This window comes from Phasianus colchicus, chromosome 4, assembly GCF_987193195.1.
Source record: "Phasianus colchicus chromosome 4, bPhaCol1.hap1.1, whole genome shotgun sequence".
NCBI lineage: Eukaryota > Metazoa > Chordata > Aves > Galliformes > Phasianidae > Phasianus > Phasianus colchicus.
This window is the reverse complement of record NC_143439.1, coordinates 55,111,684-55,131,726: the sequence shown is the minus strand read 5'-3', so window position 1 is coordinate 55,131,726 and position 20,043 is coordinate 55,111,684. Positions and strand designations below refer to the sequence as shown.

The following is a 20,043-nucleotide window of genomic DNA, read 5'->3' as shown; positions in this document are numbered from 1 at the left end:
GAACTCAAAGAATTTATTCATACTATAGAACAAATCTCTCTCAAGCAGTAGTGAGTACTAAAGGATGAGTTCAGACCCATTTACTCAACATGAAAGCAGTTACGCCAATATAGTCATTAACATCTGAAGATTCTGCCCCACAAGAACAGCCGAAATTGTTGTATTGCATGATTAATATCAACATATAGCAGTTGATGAGTTGATGTAGTAGACACTAATCAAAAATTTAAAGGATAATCCTTAGTTCCTCTTGAAAGGAGAAAGATGAGTTTGATTAAGCACTCCACTTAAAGACGCCAAAATCTGCTAAACAGCTACATTGCATGGTTTAATTTTTATCACCACCAACTCCATTCACCTATTTGGAACAGTTGATTCAGTAATTCTCCTATCTATCAGCCAAACACCTCTAACTTCTAACCAAAAGCCTAACCAGCAGGCTTCAAAGCTATGGTCCTTCGATATTTTCCACTGTCCATGGTTTAACTTGCAGCAGTATTCTAAGTGAAAGAGGACTAATGTAAAAGCCTCTGACTGTCCCTCTTAAAGTATTTTATTTTTGCTCTCTAATGGAAGAGATTATCTGCCAGAAGACTTTTTTAATGGAGTACCTTAAAACTGATCTAGCAGGCAACATACACATATCAGCATGACCAGATCTACACAACAGACCTGTGCACCTTTAGCAACACTGATTATTTGTGCAGTTTCTTTCACCTTTGGCATAGTTAAGGCTGTCCAAGTTTAGATTACAAGACAAAACTGTTTCAAACCATTTCAAGGATCTCTTCAAGACAAGTACCTGCAAGAACAATGAGCCACCCAGGAAGGTGTCTCGGGGAAGACTAGAGACAAGGACAAAAAGTGGCTACAGGCTTAAAACAAAATGCTGAGCAAAGTGTCTGTTGAAATGAAAAGACTTGGCACATTTAAAAAAAGTCACCTGAGAATTCCCATTAGCAGTATCTCCACTACCAGAGAAAAGTAAAAACAAAAACAACCCTAAACAGTTTTGCTAGCTGCGATTTTTTTTCTCCCTATTAGAAATAAGGATTTTACATTATTTGATTGAATCAATTTTTCACAAGGCCTAAGTTTTTTTTATTTTTTATGTTCTCCTCCATCACAGTCTACTAGATACTCAAAAGAATGTAAAAACAGATTAAAAATACACAGTTTACACCAGACGAAAGATTTAAGATTTCCACAAAATTATTTCTTGCAGTTCAGCTTAAGCATTTTTGTAAAATCATCTTTCACAAGTCACCAAGTACATTTCTGAAATATAACCCCCATCATTTGTGGTACAGAATGATCATTATGTAGTAATCAAAGCTATTCATAGAGGGGAAGAAAAAAACATTTTTATTAGAACTACTTCTGAGACCTCTCAGCATCAGAAGCAAAGCACTAACTCTTCTGTTACATTGTACCACACATATCCAGAAGTGAACAAACTATATTTTCAGTCAAACCCCCCATGCTACCAGATACCCAGATGTTTTGAGTTCTTCTCAGTACAAACCTGGGTTTTACATGCTATGTTTCTACTTCAGAAATAAACGACTAAAATGAAAACTTTCACTGTAGAGACATCTCACAAATTCATTTCAAGTACTCAACTACAATATATGGCAAGCAGAGTTCAGCACACCACATCCAAACAATAAAGCAAATTAAACATTTCAGCCTATAGAAGCCACTTTAAACAGTTTCTGCATGAAACAGTGTGTGGAAAAAGGAAAAAAATACCTCCTGCCCAGTAAGAAAGAGTAGAAGATCTCCCTCCTCTTCTTCACACATGTGAATCTGGATCACTGTTCGAATGGCAGCCTCAAGGTAATCCCTTTCTGGTTCTGGAGTATAGAATATCTCCACAGGATGGGTGCGACCCGGAATAGTTAGAAGAGGACAGTTATCAAAGTAGATCTGAAACTTGCCAGCATCTAAAGTAGCACTCATAACTATAACCTGTAGGTTTAGACAACAACAACAGTTACCCAAAGGTTGACAAGGACCTGTGAAATGTCACACATACAAAACACAGTAGCAGGAAACTAAACTCAATGCTAGCCATGATTTAAGCATGCTTTTACCACTTCAACACAGCATCTTTATTTCTAGGTCAAAAAACCCATCTTAATTAAATACAGAAAGGTACAGATATAACTGTGCCTTCCTAGTAATTTCTTTAATACAAACTGCACTAAGGCCTTCCTAGCATTCTCTTTCTAATATAGTTCACCATTAACAGATCAAAAAGTCTGCTGATTTATGTCAATTGATTATTTTTCTTTATAATTAGCTGGTGGTAAATACATAGACACTCCAGCATGATTAAACACAAAGGAGATGTTGCTAAGCTTCATCATTACTGACCTTCAAATCAGCTCTCTGTCTTACAACTTCTTTCAGAACTCCCATCAAAATATCCGTAGCCAGTGTTCTCTCATGGGCCTCATCAAGAATTATAACGCCATAGCGCTCCAGCAAAGGATCGTTCATCGCTTCACGAAGTAACATACCATCAGTCATATACCTGAATACAAAGACAATTTCTATTTATTAGGGCTGATATATAAAGAATCTTCTTTCTTATTATTCACTTAGGTTGCTTGAAAAAAGCCCTTACAAACCTCATTTCTAGAACAGAAGCATTAGAAAACTATTTCCAGCATAGCAACAAATCCATTTACATTTTCAGATAGAAGTTACCGAAGGGTATATAAATGAAATCTGGCAGTAGAGACATAGTAGAGATTAAGCTTAAAAAATGAAAGTCAACAAGATTTGGCAACATTTATGAGTAGTTTTAAGACTACTGCTGGCAAGCTTCCAGATCTACAATTAAAGACAGGAAAATAAAGGGAAAAAAATACAACTTAAATCCTAGAAACACTATCCCTGCATCAGTTTCATTTTTAACTGACCATTCTGAATGTGATCTGCAAACCATGTACTACGTGAGCTTGGTTTCACCTACAAAACACTGATATCTACAACTGCTGACAAATAAAACAAGAGCATATTCAAACTTCAGTTATGCACCCTAGATTTAGGCATAGATCAATCCTGAAGCTTACTAGTACCTCTCCTTGCTAGTGAAGTAAACTCTGAACTTCACCAGAATTATTTTGAGTACAAAGCTACCACTGATAGAAGTCAGCTCAACATATAACTTTCCTTTAAGAACAACTCATTTTCATGTCTATTCCACACCCGCAGCCTATATTTCTTTCATCTGACACTACAACCCCTCTCTCTTTTCCACTCACTGCTACTTCCTTATTACTCCTTTCAAAACTTTGTTGACACCCTTCATTGGGTCCTTTATTGGACAGTCACCATACTTACTTGAGAATAGTTTTTGCACTACTGCAGTCTTCAAATCGAATGGAGTAACCAACTTCCTGGCCCAGCATTACATCCATCTCATCAGCAACCCTCTGCGCCACACTCATGGCAGCCACTCTCCTCGGCTGGGTACATGCTACTCCCCTCTTTGGTCCAGGTAACGAGCGCATGTAGTCAACACACCACTGAGGGATCTGTCAAGGAAAGAAATTCAGTTTCAGCCACAGTTTTAATAGCCAGATGCAATCTATATAATACAGTAGTTAAATAAATATAATTCCACTGAGGTGACAATTGTGTGTTCAAAACTGTCCAGACTAGGGAAGCAGACAGACTAGTTAGACTCAACACCTTTAAGTAAACCACACTTCCTTAAGCAAATATGTAACTATCTCTGAAGTTATCAAGGAAATAAATAGGCTCACAGAACCTCTGTTAGTTCAGTAGCTTACACTGATAGTTAGCAGCAGCCATCATGCTCAAAAGCAAAAGATTAAAGTTAACACACAGGACTGAGATCAGAAGCACAGTCAGGTGCTTTAAATTTTACAGTAAACAGATTATACTTTGTGTCTTTAAAAAAAAACACTGCTTATTAATGTGGATTAAGCAAAAAATATATTTTGATGATATAAAACTTGGCTACCCAGAGATCACAACCAATAAACAAGTTACGCTTGTTTGGTCAACTCCTGTTCTTTGAAATTGTTATAAACAGACATGAAATCCTAGTGTTTCAGTTCCTATAACAACATGCTTTGCTTATTTGTCAGGCACTAGTTTTCCAGGAAAGCAAGAATAATAAACAGCTTTACTCAGAAGAATTTGTAAGGTCAGTAACAGCTTGAAGAAAATTTAATATTAACGTGTTCCATGTGGTGTTTTATGCGGAGACAACTTCCAGGCAGAGCCAATCCTAAGTCCATAGATGACATAAAATCTACTCCTCCATGCTAATTGGTTTTAAAAGTACTTTAAAAAGCTCACTATTACAGAAAAAAAGAGTCACCATTCATGCATTGAACCAATACAGAATAGTAGAACAAGCTGTGTAGTTTTAAGTAACATAAGCAGATTTTTCTTCTCAAATACTGTATTTCTACAGCAAAATGGAAATAATTGAACATATGCACAACAGACAACTGTACATTAAAGAAAAGCTGTTTTTTTTCTTAAAAAGGAAAACATATCCCCCATCATAAGTACAAAAAACAAAAGGAAAGCAAAGACTTAACAACTCTGAACCAACAAACTCAAGTAGGAAATTCAAGTAAAAATAGCAACAGCTCATGAATACTAAAGACATGAATCTGGAATCCTACCCAGTAGCACATACACACTTCCCAGGAGTGGAGCGTAGAAAAATGAAGCTGCTTCTCAAGTGACTAGTAAAAACTCAACTCTGAATGAGGTGACACTTCTTAACTTTAAACAGAGCCATTCCTGACATCAGCTTTAAAGCAGGTTTCTCAGGATACAGTAAAGGGAAGTAAGTAATTTACAGGCCATTTTCCAGAAAACAACAAAACCTACAACACTGGTATCAAATGAAAGACAAAGCCTACGTAGATTTCAACACATTAATCTGATTTAAAAGATCACCAGAACAATTTTCATGTTCCGTTTTAGAAAAGACAAAGGACCATGATACAAGTTTTCTATTTCTGATGACCATTTCAGGGAATATGAAGCAACTTCCATCATCTAGATCTTACAGAACAAACATAAAGTTAACTCCACTGATGCAAAAAAAAAAAAAAACACTACCTATGAAAATCCTAAATTTTCTTAAAAAAAAAAAGATAAGCACCTCTCAATGACTTCAATAGAAAGACTTTCAAAGATAACCACCAACAAAAAAAAGGGCAGAGACAAACACAGAGGCCTGCAAGATAAAAGCAGGACTGTTACAGTCCATTTTTGAGCCAAAAGAAAGCTACATTTTCTAAAGGAATGCAAGACAGGAGTGGGAAGAGCACTGTTCTTCTGCCTGTTCCAAGATACTTCAATCCAGTGAGCATTCTGTTAAAAATTATGGTAGGATTCCCAATTTTCATTGGTTAATAACGGAGTCCAACTTTCACTCATGTCAGCTCTCCTGTAGGCTACAAGGACAGCAGGAGATAAAGCCACGCTCAGAACAAGCCTGCTTCTAAATTCCCAGAGCCACAGAAGCATGATGGAAAGTGGCATCCCTTGTTATGGAAAACATCCTATGCCCTATATTTAAAACTCTCAGTAAAAGCAGATGCTACCCTAATATACCATGTAAAGAATACATTTAAATTGTTACAGCAGTACCACAAATAATCTCACCCTTAAAAGGGAATGTACATTGCAAACAGCATATTTAACTTTTCTAAATGAGATTCAACACATCCATTCCATAATTACAAAACTGAACTTAGTCTGAGAATGTTTTAAAAAAACAATTTAGAAGCTTACGATTAAATTACAAAGCAAGTCAGGGCAAATACTGAAGAGATGAAAAATTAGTAGCCTACATAAAATATACTTCAGTTTAATATAGAGTTGGGGTTGCTTTTTTTCTAATTTAAAACAAGTTTGTGGAAAAAGGCTTTCACAGAAAATTCCCATCTCCTATTAGTTCCATTGCCAGAGCCTAACTTTCTCAAACCTGGGGCTTATCAGGACTGAAGGTAAAAAATGGGATTTACGAAAGAGAGGGAAGGACTTGCCAGATGGCAGCTCATTCAGAAGTTCTGCAACTACTACAGCCTCCTTGCCATGAAAGTTAAGAATCACTTTGGAAGGACAATTCCCACAAGATTTCCATGGATGCTAACTTTCTACCAGAAAGCATAAGTAGCTCATGTACATATTTAGTTTGAACATTTAAGCACAGAAGAATGCCATGCTATGATCAATGAATGTGAGGAGATGGAAGCAAGACAACCACTCATCAAATTGTTTAGGACTTAAGCATTTAAGAATGCAACACTATCACATTCAAAGCAACAGTTTCCCTAATTGACAGCAGGATCGTTTTCAGTGATACATTCCTACAGAGGCACTCAGAAGATCTGCAGCCTCACAGTGTCAGAACTCACAGGAAGCACGGAAGACTCCAAGATAGTTTATGTACTTTTGATAGCTTAAGTCCCACTTTTAAGAAAGATGCATGGGGTTTCTAAAGTCCTTTCCATAAATTAGAGGTAAAGCAGTAACAATTCAACAGCTGATGCATCTTTAAAAAAAAAAAGCAACACAACCCTAAGGTACCTTCTATACAAGAAGGTACTTAACATGTATAGAAAATAGCACAAAACATCACAACATTCAAGCATATAGATCTAAAAGGTATTCACTGTACTATATCTTTCACGTTTTCCAGACTACCAAATATATAAATTTATAATACAAAATTCTTCCAGGACTCACAGTATGTTAGCTATAATCCATTCTATGAAGATTAGAATATACGCTTCTGTTTTTAACTTTGTCTTAGATGAAAGGCATTTATCAGATTATAGAAGAAAGGTCTTTTTAACATCATTTTTTCACAAATATTTTAGACATCACACCACAGAACAGTTCAAGAGTTAAGCAAGTTCGTTCTGCTACAAACACAACACAGCATGCCTTTTCTTGTGTCTTCCCCATTTCCCAACCCCCCAAACTCTTAAGGGCTGCTGAAGCTCTGCATATCTGTTGTCACTGAGGAAGACCACTTCAAATCAGTACTTGATATTCCCATTAAGTTCATACCTCTAGCACTAAATTTCACAAAACACCAACATGATCTTATTTCCTTAACGTTTTTCCTACTTTTAAGCAGCCACCTACATAAGCAGCTAAAGGGATTAAAACTTGAAGCCAACACCTCAGTTTGTGGATCAGTACGCTTCTGTCTAACAGTTAAAAAAACCCCTATCTTCATTTCCCAAATATGTAACTACCAGAGAGCCTACAGAAGATAAGGCCAGAGAACACAACTGGGTTAAAACAAGGGAAGGCAAAAAATTCTCTTCAAGTATTTCTGTATTTGTTGAGCAAATGAAACATTCATCAAATAAGTTTTGCTTGTTACTTATGAGGTGTTTTGCATAATGACTTTAAAGAAACCAAACGAAGTTTCAACCTTCTCACTTAGCAACCATCTCAACCTTTAAGAACTCCACTGTAAGTGTAAGTAAGAACTCACCTGTGTTGTTTTACCAGACCCAGTCTCTCCAACCAGCACAAATGACTGATGCCTAATCAAAATATCCGTGAATCTTTCTTTATATTCCCAGACAGGAAGCTGTAGTCGTTTCTTCAGTATGTCATAATAACGTGGTGTATGTGGTAGATTTGTGAAAGGGTTAATACTGTGTGGAATCATTGCTGGTTTCATAGGTGGTAACCCAGCAGCAATGAGCGTAGAGTTAGATGCAGCTCGCAACTCCTTTTCCTTCTCCCTTTCTCTGTCACGATCTCTGTCTCTGTCACGATCCCTGTCACGATCTTTCCGGTCATCACGGTCCCTGTCTCGGTCACGATCCTTCCTAAAATGAGTTAGGAAACAGCAGAAAATTAGATACTTGTATACTTAAATGTTATGAAGAAATCTGAACACAAATCGATTTTAAACATCTCTAGTACAAAGTGAACATAAACCAAACACTTTAATGACTCACTCCAACAGTTATCTGGAGTATAAAGTGCAACCATTCACATTTCTCATACTGTGCATCAATCACCATACACAACTTACTGCCACAGTTTCTCTTGTAAGCAAGACCATGGAGAGCACCATCTTGACCCTCTTTATTTAATGGCTATTAGCAACCTGCTACATATTCTAGACTTCTCACAATTCTTCCTGCAAGTGCACAAAAATATGAACACTAATATTCTTCTTGCCTAGTTAACAACAGAATTAGACCAGCCACAGACTAATGATAAACAAGCCCTGAAAAAGTTTGATACTAACATGCCAGAATTAATTTAAAACTTCAAAAGAAATAACATTTTTTCTTTTACAAGTCTTCCATAGAATTTTAACTCAACTCTGATTGTTGAGTTAGAAACTTAAATCTATAACTAATAACAGTTGTACTGTTTTCTCCAGTATCACCTCCTACTGTCTATTTCAATAACAGCATGTATGCACTGCCATTTGTTACCAAAGCTGGAACACTGCACAATTTGTGAAAATCTCTCTATTACCTAAACAAACATCTGAGTAACTATTCCACATCTTCATCACAGCAAAGAAATACAAACTTAAGAACATTTGTAAGGAAAAACTTATTATACAACTTCACATTATAAATCTACTCTATTTTCTCTAAATTAAAATAATCTACAAACCTAGACTCAAACTAGCAATATTTGAACAAGTCAATGGCAAATAATTGGCATTAAGCACCAACCAATCTTGAGTCCATTATTTTTTATCAAGGATACAAAGTACACTTTCTTCCAACCATTAAGTTCAAGAAATAATTATTTTGCAAGTACAATGAAACAGGATTATTTTTGCTTTAGCTGTATGCTCAACATTACAACTCTCACCTCAGTCTTTGTGACAGTTTCAGATTACTAAGATCTACATACCTGTCTTCACACACAATTTCGCTTCCCCTACCAAACATCAATATACTCACCAAGAAATCCCCACGTTTACCCGAAGAACTGCAGCCACGTTTCCAGCAAAAATCCAAAACTTATCATGATTTAGCACTTTGAAGTAAGACCCGCTTTACCAATAAATAAATTACATTTTTAAATTGCATTTTAAACTACTACAAGTAAAAAAATTTTGGGCATTTTTATCTGCAAACCTTTTGAACTAGATCTGGTAAAGTAATAAGCAAATTTCTAGCTACAGTAAATTAAATGGACAGCAAGTGTGAACCAAACTGGAAGTTACTTCCCAGTCACTGTTATCTCGTTAACTCTTCCAGCTGTTCACACATACTGGAAAGGGAACCTATCAAGTTCTATCTACATTTCAGAAACCAAAAAGTCTACTTAAAGGTCAACCGAGAGAGTTGATTCTCTGTTTCAAGTGTTTAAGAACATAAAAGAGGGGCTCAGATGTTGGCACAGAAAAAAAAGACCAAATATAACATCCTCAAGTCGAATCATTGATATTAATCTTTTTACAATAGTATTATTTTCCTAAAAAAATGTCTCTCAGCCTTGCACTATCACTGAAATCTAGCATACACACCAGATGCCTTGCATCAAAACAAGGGACAGGTACAATGACAGTTACACTGCCAAATGTTTTCACTAAAGTTTCTGGAAACACAACTTGGCAGTTCTTCATTAAGAAAATGTCACACTTAAGTCACCCCTCATCTCTGCACTTAACAGACTGACCATAAACCCTAAACCAAACAACTAACGTAAAACAATCAGAACTTAGTCACGTCTTGTGCATGAAGTTCATAATGATCTTTATAAATGGGAAGAGTTTGGTGGTGATGGTGGGTTCTGTTGGGCATTTTTTATTTGTTAGTTGGATTTTCGTTCTCATTTGAGGTTGTCTGATTTGCTACCTGAACTCCTTATGCCCATTCATACAATACAAATTGATGAAAAAACAGTAAAAATGACTGACTTAGAGCACATAAAACTGCAAATGGAAAAGAAATAAGATTAAAACCACCATTCATCATAGCAGAAGTCTAAGCAAATCTAACATCAATGACATGCATTTTTGCCACTACGGACACTCGACAGCTGTTTGCAGTCAGTGCAAACAAAAGCAGTTAAATAGGCATTGCTGCTCTTTACATAAGAAAACAATATCAGTGAAAATGATACATCACACTAACACAGCCACTGCAGTGTCACAACATCAAACAAGTATGCTTAGAAAAAAAAAATCTATCAGGCTTTAAACTGCACATATGCAACTTGCAAAGCAGCACCATAACAGAAGATTTTCAAGCAGATGTGGTGTCAGCTACTAAGGCTGCAAACCTACAGCATCACTGCCATGTAGGGTTGCACGCACTGATACAGGCCTTAATCAAAAAAGAACACAGCAACAACACAATACAATTTTACATTGTAGTCAGGAGATCCAGGTTGAAGGCCAGGTACACTGCTATTCTGTACATGATGTGGTATCTATTCAAGGAGCTAGTTCAGCTTAATCCAGTTCCAAAACCAACTAAATTGCATAAAGCCACACTGTGCAGAATATGACAAGAACATACATGCTGGTAACAAGAATCTGTGCATCTCAGCCTTCTGTACGCCAGAAAACCTACCAACCCTTACATAAGCCAGGACAATGAAGATGAGTAGCGTGCCTTGTGCTGGATAAACTAAGATCTCAAGGAATACTAGAAATAAACAAACTCAACAAGTCCACAGTGACCAACTCTTAGTCCTATGCCATTTAAAGCTTTTAATGGCAGATGAGGGAAGGACAAAGAGACACACACCCTGCACCTCTACATAAGAATTTTGTACCACTGTTGAGTGCTGATTACAATTTTTAGGAAAAGTAATAGTACAGAATGGCGGTAAAACCATGTCAAATTATAAAATTCTTTCAGAAATACAAAACCCAACAGACCTTTCATTATCCGTACAACCAATACCAGTTGAAACATCCAAATAACACACAATTTTGACATTACCATTTGAAAATTTCACAAAAATCCATGGAAAGTGTATACAGAAAGTGTATTTGCACAATTTTTCTATATACACAAAGGAGTTATGTCAACGTCTGGGAAATGAAGAGAAAATGCATTAGAGGAAATAAACAGTTCAACTCATTTAAGAAAAAAAGATTACGGTGTTCCTATATGCAGGGATTAGTTGATCAATAAAAAGCATTCTTTTCTGTTTAGCAGAGAAAAATGCATGACACTTGTGGCTGTAAATTGGAGTTGCACAAACTCACCTTTAGAAAAAAAGGCAAGTTGTACTTCAAGACTGTTCATCAGTAAACACCAACTGTTATGGAGGACTTTTAGCTCCTGAAAGTTTTGGGAGCAGGAATAAGCATTATTCTCACCTAAACAATGCTGCAGAACTTCAGGAAGGAGCAGATTCGGGATGGGTTCTGTGCTTCCCAAGAAGGGCACAGCCCTCCTTCCTGAGCCTTCAGAACACTGCGGCCTTCGGGAGACCTTCACTCCCAAGCCAAGATTAGGGAATACAAAATTCGAAAAGATTGCGCTAAAACAGCAACGGCACACCGTCTGCGTTCCCACCACGCCGCTAACCTCGATGAAAGGCCGCCAAAGCTGGTGCATCGAGTCCTAACACGAACTTGTGCAAAACAAAGAAACCTCCTCCCCCCGTGACACCCTGCCCCAACCCCACCTGGCACTGCCTCCTCACGAGGCGCATCCCCGCCGGGTACCCAGCGCAGGCAGCTAACAAAGGAGCAGCGTTCCCACCCGCTCAGGCACTAAGCACGCGCTACATCACGCCGACCCCTTGGTCGCGTTTACCACAGAAAGAAAACGGCAGAAAGGCACCAAAAAGGAGATGTGGAGAAGGAGACGCCGGCGGGCCGCACACAAAGCCCCGCGGGTGCGCGCCGAGCCGCTCCGCCCCACCGCCCCCAGCCCAACCCGGCCCGCGGCCCCTCCCTCCCCTCCCCGCCCGCTCCCCACCGCCGCCATCCGCCTCCCCCACTCGCAAGGCCGAGGCCGGGCCTAGGCCCCGCGCTGGGCTGTGCCCGGGCCTCACCGCTCACATCTCTTCCCGCCGCCCCGCACGGCGGACGCTCCGTCCCGCGGGGAGCGGCCCGGGCCCAGGACGGGCAACGGATCACGCGGGAGCGGCGCCGATCCCCCGCCCGCTCGCCCGCCGCGGGCCGCGCTGCCCCTTACCCGTCAGAGCGCTTCTTGCTGGAGCTGTAATCGTCGCCCAGGTCTAAGCGGTGGCGTTTGGACATGGCGGCGGCCGGAGTGGCGGAGGGCCGCTGGGTACGGCGGGGCCGGGTACGGCGGGACGCGCTCTCCGCTCCTCGAGCAGCAGCAACGGCAGCGGCGCCGCGAGGCCAGGCGCAGCCACTAAAATGGCGGCCGGAAGGAAACGCCGGGGCTGCGCGAGCCGCTGCCGCGCGCGCGCATGGGAGTGAGCTCGGCGGAGCCGTCCCTCGGCCCCGCCCCGCGCGTTCCAACGGCTGCGGCCGGGCCGGCCTGCTGGCGGGCGGTTGGCTCGAGGGCCCTTCGGAGTGCTGTCGTAGGGGCGGGCGAAACTCGTTTCCGCAGTCCGTTCCGTTCCCCGGGACGGGCGAGCAGTGGAACGGGAGTTTCCACGGTGGAAGTTAAGAGCAGGACGCTGTAGGCACGTAGTTTCTGTGAGCCATTGCACGCGTCCGTTGGTGTAGAAAAATGCAGTCTTTCACAAGTCATCTGAAGCAGCAGCAACGAGAAAATCAGTGACGTTCAGACTACGAGCTCTAAAAGCACGTGTATTTAGGATTGCCAGTACAAGGGAAGCCGTGTCCCTAGCACCAGCAGGCCTGGCTGCTACTATTCCATCAGAGTTCTCTAGGTGTGAACGCAAACTGGCGTTTAGTAGCACAACTGCTGAAGTGCAGCGAGACACGTGAGCCAAAAGTGCTGTTTTCTCAATACAGTCAGCAGGTTTTGCTTGTATGCTGATGCTTTATTTTCACACTTCCAGCCAATGTAGCCACCAGCAGAAATCTGTGGCTCAGGCTGGCTCCAGCAGACCTGTCTTCAAGGTTGTTTCTGTGTCCTGCCTGACCTGCGTTCCTCATTTCCAGCCTCCCCCAGGAGGAGGGTTAACCTCCTTCCAGGAGCTGGGTTAACCATCCACGCAAGCTGTGTTTGTCCCCTGACTGTAGGCAGAGATGAGGTTGAGCAGGAGAAGACGAAGTCAGGCAAACGAGACGTCCCAAAATGAGATGCCCTAAATGAAAAGGATGTGGACCGCTTTACCGCTGATAGGAGCGCCCTTATTCCTAGGCAGACCCCTGTGCTCTCACTAGTTCCTTCAGCTGTTTCTCCTCTGTCTTAGCAGCTGCCTTGCTTTCCAAAACAGTCACTTGATAATGCAGCATAGCTCATAAAAGTCAATCTCTGAGAGCTTCTGGAAAGGCAAGAAGGACATTTCTTGATACTCATCTACTGTTGGACATTCTCTTCTCTGTTCCTCCCTGCTTTCCCAGTATATTTCATGCTTTCTCAGTGCTGCGGTAGTGGTTTAAATTGATGTCTTAGATAAGATATGAATGAGACGTACTACCATAACATTAACCTATCTCTTTATCTAGGTACACCTGATGAAAAATACATGTTTTCCAAGTCATCCTCCCTGCCTGTTTTCACTGCCTTTCTGCCAGAGATTACCACAACCTTCACCTATCTACTTGCAAGTGTGGTCACTTTGGTTAAAGGAGTTAGGCTAGTTCAGATATTTTGAATAAGAATTTTTTGTTAACTCATGCAACTCTGAGGGCAAGGCAGTATTCTCAGAAATGGTTCAGCTAGCAAATCTGGAAATGGCCAGAAAAAATCCTTTAGCAGCAGCGACCTGTTCCACAGGCACAGCCAGCTTAGCAAGTAGATGTTTGCCCACACCCCCATGTTCTTCTGGAGTTACATCAGTATAACTACTAAAACATTTCAGGAAGACAAATCCTCAGTGTATATTTAGTAGAAGAGCGTTTTTGACACTCATTTTAAATAATACAACAAAATGACACCCTCAGCTCAACTGAAGTTCTAGGCACTACTGCAATAAAAATACCATTTTTCTGGTTAAAGTGATCAACCGAAATAAACATTCCAGGAATACTGGACTTTGAGCTTTTCATGCAAAGTAATTTTCCAAGTTATAATACAAAAAACTCTGGAATATCTATGTCAGAGTTTGCCAGGGGTTAAGTGTTAATAGGTTTCTCTCTATGTGCCAAATATCAAGCTTATTTTCTCTGAGGCAGCATACACAGCGCTGCATTCCCAGAGGGTAGCTACAGAAAGCTCTCAGTGCATCTCCCTAAGTGGCTTTTTAAATTATGACTATCTTAAGCAAAAGCAAATAATAGTGAAAATAGAGGAGACATTGAGCTTATTAGAGAAGGGAGCCAAAAAAAAAAAAAAATAGGGGGGCTTGATCTCTCTGGGAAGTGGGGAAATTGGAAGAATGCAAAAGCATTAACTGTGAAGAGTAACTACTGCTGTGTGATTCTCAGAAGGGGGAGGCTGTTCAACAACAAATGCATGGAAGAGTTCTTCAGCTGTACATTCCAGATCTTGATTGCTCTTCCCTGTGCACAGCAGCATAAAGGCACTTAGGTTCTTGATCCAGGTTACTACATGGCCAATCCCAGGAAAGTTCCTGGTTTAGGAGGAGGGAAAAGTAGAATAGATATCTCAGCAGGTATGAGATCTTAAAAATGGTTATAGCTTCCCAGCCAAAGGAAGAAAAAAATATATTTTATATATATATTTTATATAGTGTGTCTATTGGGGTGAGCTGGAGTGCTATGTCCCAGACTGATATCCCATGCTTCAGTTGTCTCTATTAACAGTTCTTTGCAGACTGCTGAACGCACCCTCCACCCATGATTTGAGCTATTGGGTACATAATGAACAATTTTGTCCCATCATCCTGAAGAATTGTCAATCTAAGGCTTTCATCCTGCAAGCACACACATGCTTTATTTTACTAATTCAATTAATCCTTTTAACTTCAAAGGGATTACTACAAGTAGCAAAATTAAGCATGTAGGTAGGTATTCACAGGATCCTAGCCCAAATATAAGATAAGACGAGAGAGATTGAGAAGCACAAATTGACATAATGACAGAGTGGTAAGCATTACGTCAAAAGCCTAGAGGATGAAAGGAATGTGCAAAATAGGGCATATTAAAGCATATTTTCCGCCTTTTCAAATACATTTGTTAAATAAGAGTTTGGTTCACCCCAAGTCTTTTATAACTATCTATAAAAATGAAAATCTCAGATCACTGAGGTTGGAGATATTTACGAGTTGCCTTCTGAGTGTCTATTCTTCTCTCAATTTTTTACCCCAGTTTTTAAAAGTATACTCATTGGTATCAAAATCCTCTTAGACAATTTTTAGTGAATATTTCTTTGATTTTCATGTACACATAATACTCTCATGTTATTTGGGTTAAGAGGAGCATTAACATTTAAAACTGAGACAGTGGCTGAGGAGAGTAACATCTATGAAACACTATATTTTTTTTTCTGGTTTTGTGTTGCCTTTTACCCAAAAGACTAAGCATGGGTCTTAGGCAAGTTGTAATTCAAATACATGCCCTGAAACAAATGAGGATTCTGACAGAGAAGTCCAGTGTGGCAATTTATTACTGCATGCAATTAATTGTTTCACCCCCCTGGTAAAGATTACCAAGCCTATAAAGGGAAAAAAAATGACATATATCCAGCTAGCATCTTAGCTGAAACACACCTTCCCTCGTTCAAACTAAAACAAGGCAGTGGGTGATGTGAAACCACACTTACTCATTCACTGCAGGAATGGAATAGGAAAGAATAAGCAGAGTTATAAGACAGACAGCTATGGGAGGAGGGAAAGCATTTAAATTTGCCGTAGCTTTACTGTTAGAGCCCTAAAATCTCTGTAGTATGCATTTATTACATGGCTGGCCAGCTGGTGGTAGACTCAAGAGTTATATGTTTGCAGTGTTATGGCCACACTTTGCCAATATTTACAGTTTGTTTTGTAAGAATAATAGAATCATAGAATCCCTGGAGTTGGAAGTGGCCATTAAGGGTCAGCTAGTGCAACTCTCCTGCAACAAAAGGGCTATCCACAGCTAGATTAGGTTGCCCAGGGCCTGATGCAGGCTTGCCTTAGAAGTCTCCAGGGACAGGGCACCCACCACACCTCTGGGCAACCTGTTCCAGTGCCTCACTATACTCACTGTAAAAGACTTTTTCTTTATATCTACCCTAATTCTACCCTCTTTTCATTTGAAGTCACTTCTCCTTGTCCTTTCACCACAGACCCTGCTGAACAATCTGTCCCCTTCTTTCCTGTAACTCTCCTTCAGACATTGAAAGACTGCTATCAGGTCACCTTGGAGCTTTCTCTTCTCCAGGCTGAACAGCCCCAGCTCTTTCAGCCAGTCTAACACTCACTCACTCTCTCTCTTTTTTTTTTTTTTTAATCTACAGCACATGATATTAAAGAATTTCCTGCAAACTAATTTAATAAAAATAATAAAAAAGTATTTATGATAAAGCAGTCTGCTTTAAAAGAATATATATAAATGGATAATGTTCTCATCAAATTATCCAGGAGTCTTAAATGCAAATGCTCATCACAGGCAAGCTCTCATTCTGTCCTCCCACCAAGCCCGTATGAATAAATGGACCTAATCCTTGTGTTCTGTCACATCACTGGAGAAAGAATATTTGAGACAAGAGCCCGTAATCAGAGCACGTTTTAAAATGTTAGACTTACATATTTTTCAAATTTAAAAATGTGAAGAAGATGAATACATAGACAGATATAAATTTCTGCAGTGAAGAAAAGAGGCAGCTTCTCTATAATTACAGAAACTAAACTTTGCAACACTTGAAATATATATAAATCAATACTTTGAATTGCTCTGGGAAGTGTGTTCTAGGAAGCCAGCATAGTAACGGCAGTGTTGCTATGATAGGCAGCTTTATCAGCCATAAAGAGACTATCTGAACTTTTTGAATGGTCTTTAAACATTATCCCAAATAGAACACATCTGTAACAGCCTGGAGGTCAGGAAGGTAGGAATGATTTTAGTAAAGTTTCATAAAGAAGAAAGAGACAGAGATGGCAATTGCATATGTTAACAGCAAATTTCATTTTGAGCCGTTCTTGCAAGCTAGTGGCAGCTAATGGCTTAAAAAAAAACACCACGTCTTACTGACAAACAAAAAATATACATTCTCCAATAACAGGGACAGATATCAGACTACCAGTACAACACCCTGTCTTAGTTGGGTAGCATTTCGAAGAGGAAAAATTCACAAGTATCTGCAGTCTTCTGAGGACATGATGTCTGTGCACCAGATGAAACAGAAAGGAGCACCAGACATAAGAAGCTACAGCTCTGAAGTTTATACCCACTCTTCACTACAGTATGAACAATCAAGTGTGTATTCTCAAATTTTAGTTGAGAAGTGACTTTGTGAGAGTACCTGTATCTATTGGAACAATAACCAGAGTAGCAATTCACTTCTGAAAACAAAACACATTCTCTAGAAGGAAATACACTGCTGTAGATAAGAAGATGCTATTCTCAGCCTCTAAGTCACTTGCCAAGGCCTTACGATCACCTCTATTCCCCTTGAGGAACCTTGCAATAGCAGATAATCATTATGTGCTTTGAATAAAATCTGAAAAGGTAGTGTTAATGCAAAATATCACCACCGAGCAAACTAGGTTATAAATCTAATTTATATTCATTATACACTGAATTTATACAACATTCTGATAACTTCTATGTCTTTCCAGTTAAAATAACATTGTTTTAATACCTTCCACATTTGGAAACATCTGAAACCACAGGCTAATATGTTGTGTGTGAGGGCAGTTTATCTTTTAAGCTCCTTACAATCTGACTTCTTCCTAGGCCAACAGAGATCTTGGAACAAGCTCCTTAGATATAAGACATTTTTGGAGAGGAGTAAATATTTCATGGGGAGATGTTTAAATTCAGAGAAGATCATTTTTCAAGCTTATTGTTTGATCTTCTGCTGGAGTAGTAGAATTAGAATAAATGCAGGTTTTTCAGTTAGCACTTCTTTTGCAGAGGCCTAATTCTGTCTTGCAGTTGCTTTGCAAGTTTTTCACATCCACAGAGGGAAAACATGTACTACAGTGGTATATATTTTCATTCTTTTTTTATTTAGCACAATCTCTTATTTGGTCCATTCACTATGGCGTTAGCTCCCTAAGACTTCTTTTTTTTTGAGTGGAAACTCCTCTCTTTAATAAAACCTATAAAACATTCATGTTCATGTCCAAGGTTAGGCTTGCTGGATCTATCAGTGTTACATCTTTGCTTTGAGTATTTGCTTAAGTATTAGGAAGCTCATTTGCTTAGTTTCTGCCCAGCACCAAAAGCTACTGAACTGTAAAAGAGTTGATCTAGTAACCTCTACCTTGTGAACTACTGATATACAAAATAGTAAATGCTAGTCCTTATCTTCATAACAAGTTCCAGACTGCGTAACAAAGTACAAAGCAGTAGAAAACTACACAGAATAAAAATCCATCATATCCTATAAATAGTCCATAACAAACCATAAACATTAATTATTGTCTCTTGGCCAGCTGGGCCAAATTTTTTTAACTAATGATCTTCTTTACTCTTTTCCCATGCAATCAAGTCTTTTTCTTTAAAAGCCCACTTGCAGAAAAAATCCTCAGCAGTGAGTGAAAACATTGAATTTAAACTTCCCCAGCTGTGTCAAAATGGACTGTAACCTTCCTCTTGACAACTTCATTCCTTCCTCTTGACAACTTCATTCTTTGCAAAGCCCCAGCTTTGCAAAGTTAGGTTATTTGTTAGTGTGTGTTGTTCTTCTATCCACAGCTTGGAATAACAATCAGAAAGCCAATATAAGAATCTTAAAGGAATGAAAAGAAGACATTAGCTAAACTTTCTTCCTTTTTCTTTCTTTTTTAACATGCTATAATATTACATTGCTTGCTCTGCAAAGATATTCTCTGTCATGAGCAAGTCTGTTTCTAGAGAGAAAGAAGAGCATGCTGCTACAATTGCTTCTTCTTGCAAAAGCAAAGGGACTGATATACTCTGGTGAGTGACTTTTTTTGGTAGAGATACTGATCAACTTGTTCCTCCGTGGAAAACAAGGTAAACTGTATACTTCCTGCATTTTTATTTTTTTTTTTTAATTGTAATAGCCACAGCTAGATTAACATAAAGAACTGTCTGCTATCACATGTATCCAAGGCTCATTTTGGTATTTCAAGCACTGGTGACCTTGCTAGTTACACAACTTCTGCCTTTGCAAAGGTGAGCCATATGTTTATGACGACCTGCTCTAGGTACTTGGATTACTGATCTGTATGCATGGAGGCTGGATTTATTATGTAAGTGCTGGCTTTTTGTCCACATTTGTAAAAAGTACTGGGGAAGAAGGTGGTAAGGATCATTAAGGATTGTACCATTTACAGAGTCTTGCTCAGACTCCTTAGACACGTAACTCATAGCAGAAAGCAGAAGCTGCTCACATTCAGGATTCATTTTCTTGAACCCCATCTTGCATCATTTGAGTGCACATTTCCTTGTCATAAGAGATGCCTTTAGAAAAGAGAATGACTGGGAGTCATCTATGCTTGGTAAGTCATAGGCAGGCTACATGGCCCAAATAATGCAATGCTGGTTCAAACTTCTTTTTGTTTTCTAAAAATATGTAATTATACTATATACATACTCTATGTTGTCATATTGTATATATTGCATTGTTAATAATTACAGAATATTTTTCATGTAATATGTGAATCTCTAATGCTACCATTATAGCAGTATGATACTTATATAATAATGCTATTGTAATTATTATAATAATTGTAATAAGAAGTGGAGCAGAATTAAGGTTACCAGAATTAAGATTCTTTACCAGGTAAAAAAGTGCTCCATTCTGCAGTTCAAAAGTTTTTTTTAAGTGGCTTCTGCCTATACAGTGTCACATGAAATATGTAACACACAACCCAGTATTATGTCATATT

General features: G+C 39.2%; 1 protein-coding gene across 1 annotated transcript in view; it reads right to left on the bottom strand.

Annotated features, from left to right (window-relative positions):
• DHX15 (DEAH-box helicase 15) overlaps positions 1-12,390 on the bottom strand; it is a 41,677-nt gene extending 29,287 nt beyond the window's left edge. The window contains exons 1-5 of the mRNA XM_031588432.2: positions 12,171-12,390; positions 7,520-7,862; positions 3,355-3,548; positions 2,380-2,539; positions 1,753-1,971 (exon numbers count right to left, since the gene is read on the bottom strand). Of these exons, the coding sequence (XP_031444292.1) occupies positions 1,753-1,971; positions 2,380-2,539; positions 3,355-3,548; positions 7,520-7,862; positions 12,171-12,235 (981 nt within the window). The 5' untranslated portion in view covers positions 12,236-12,390. The remainder of the gene's footprint in view (positions 1-1,752; positions 1,972-2,379; positions 2,540-3,354; positions 3,549-7,519; positions 7,863-12,170) is intronic.
• Between the last annotated feature and the right edge of the window lie 7,653 nt (positions 12,391-20,043).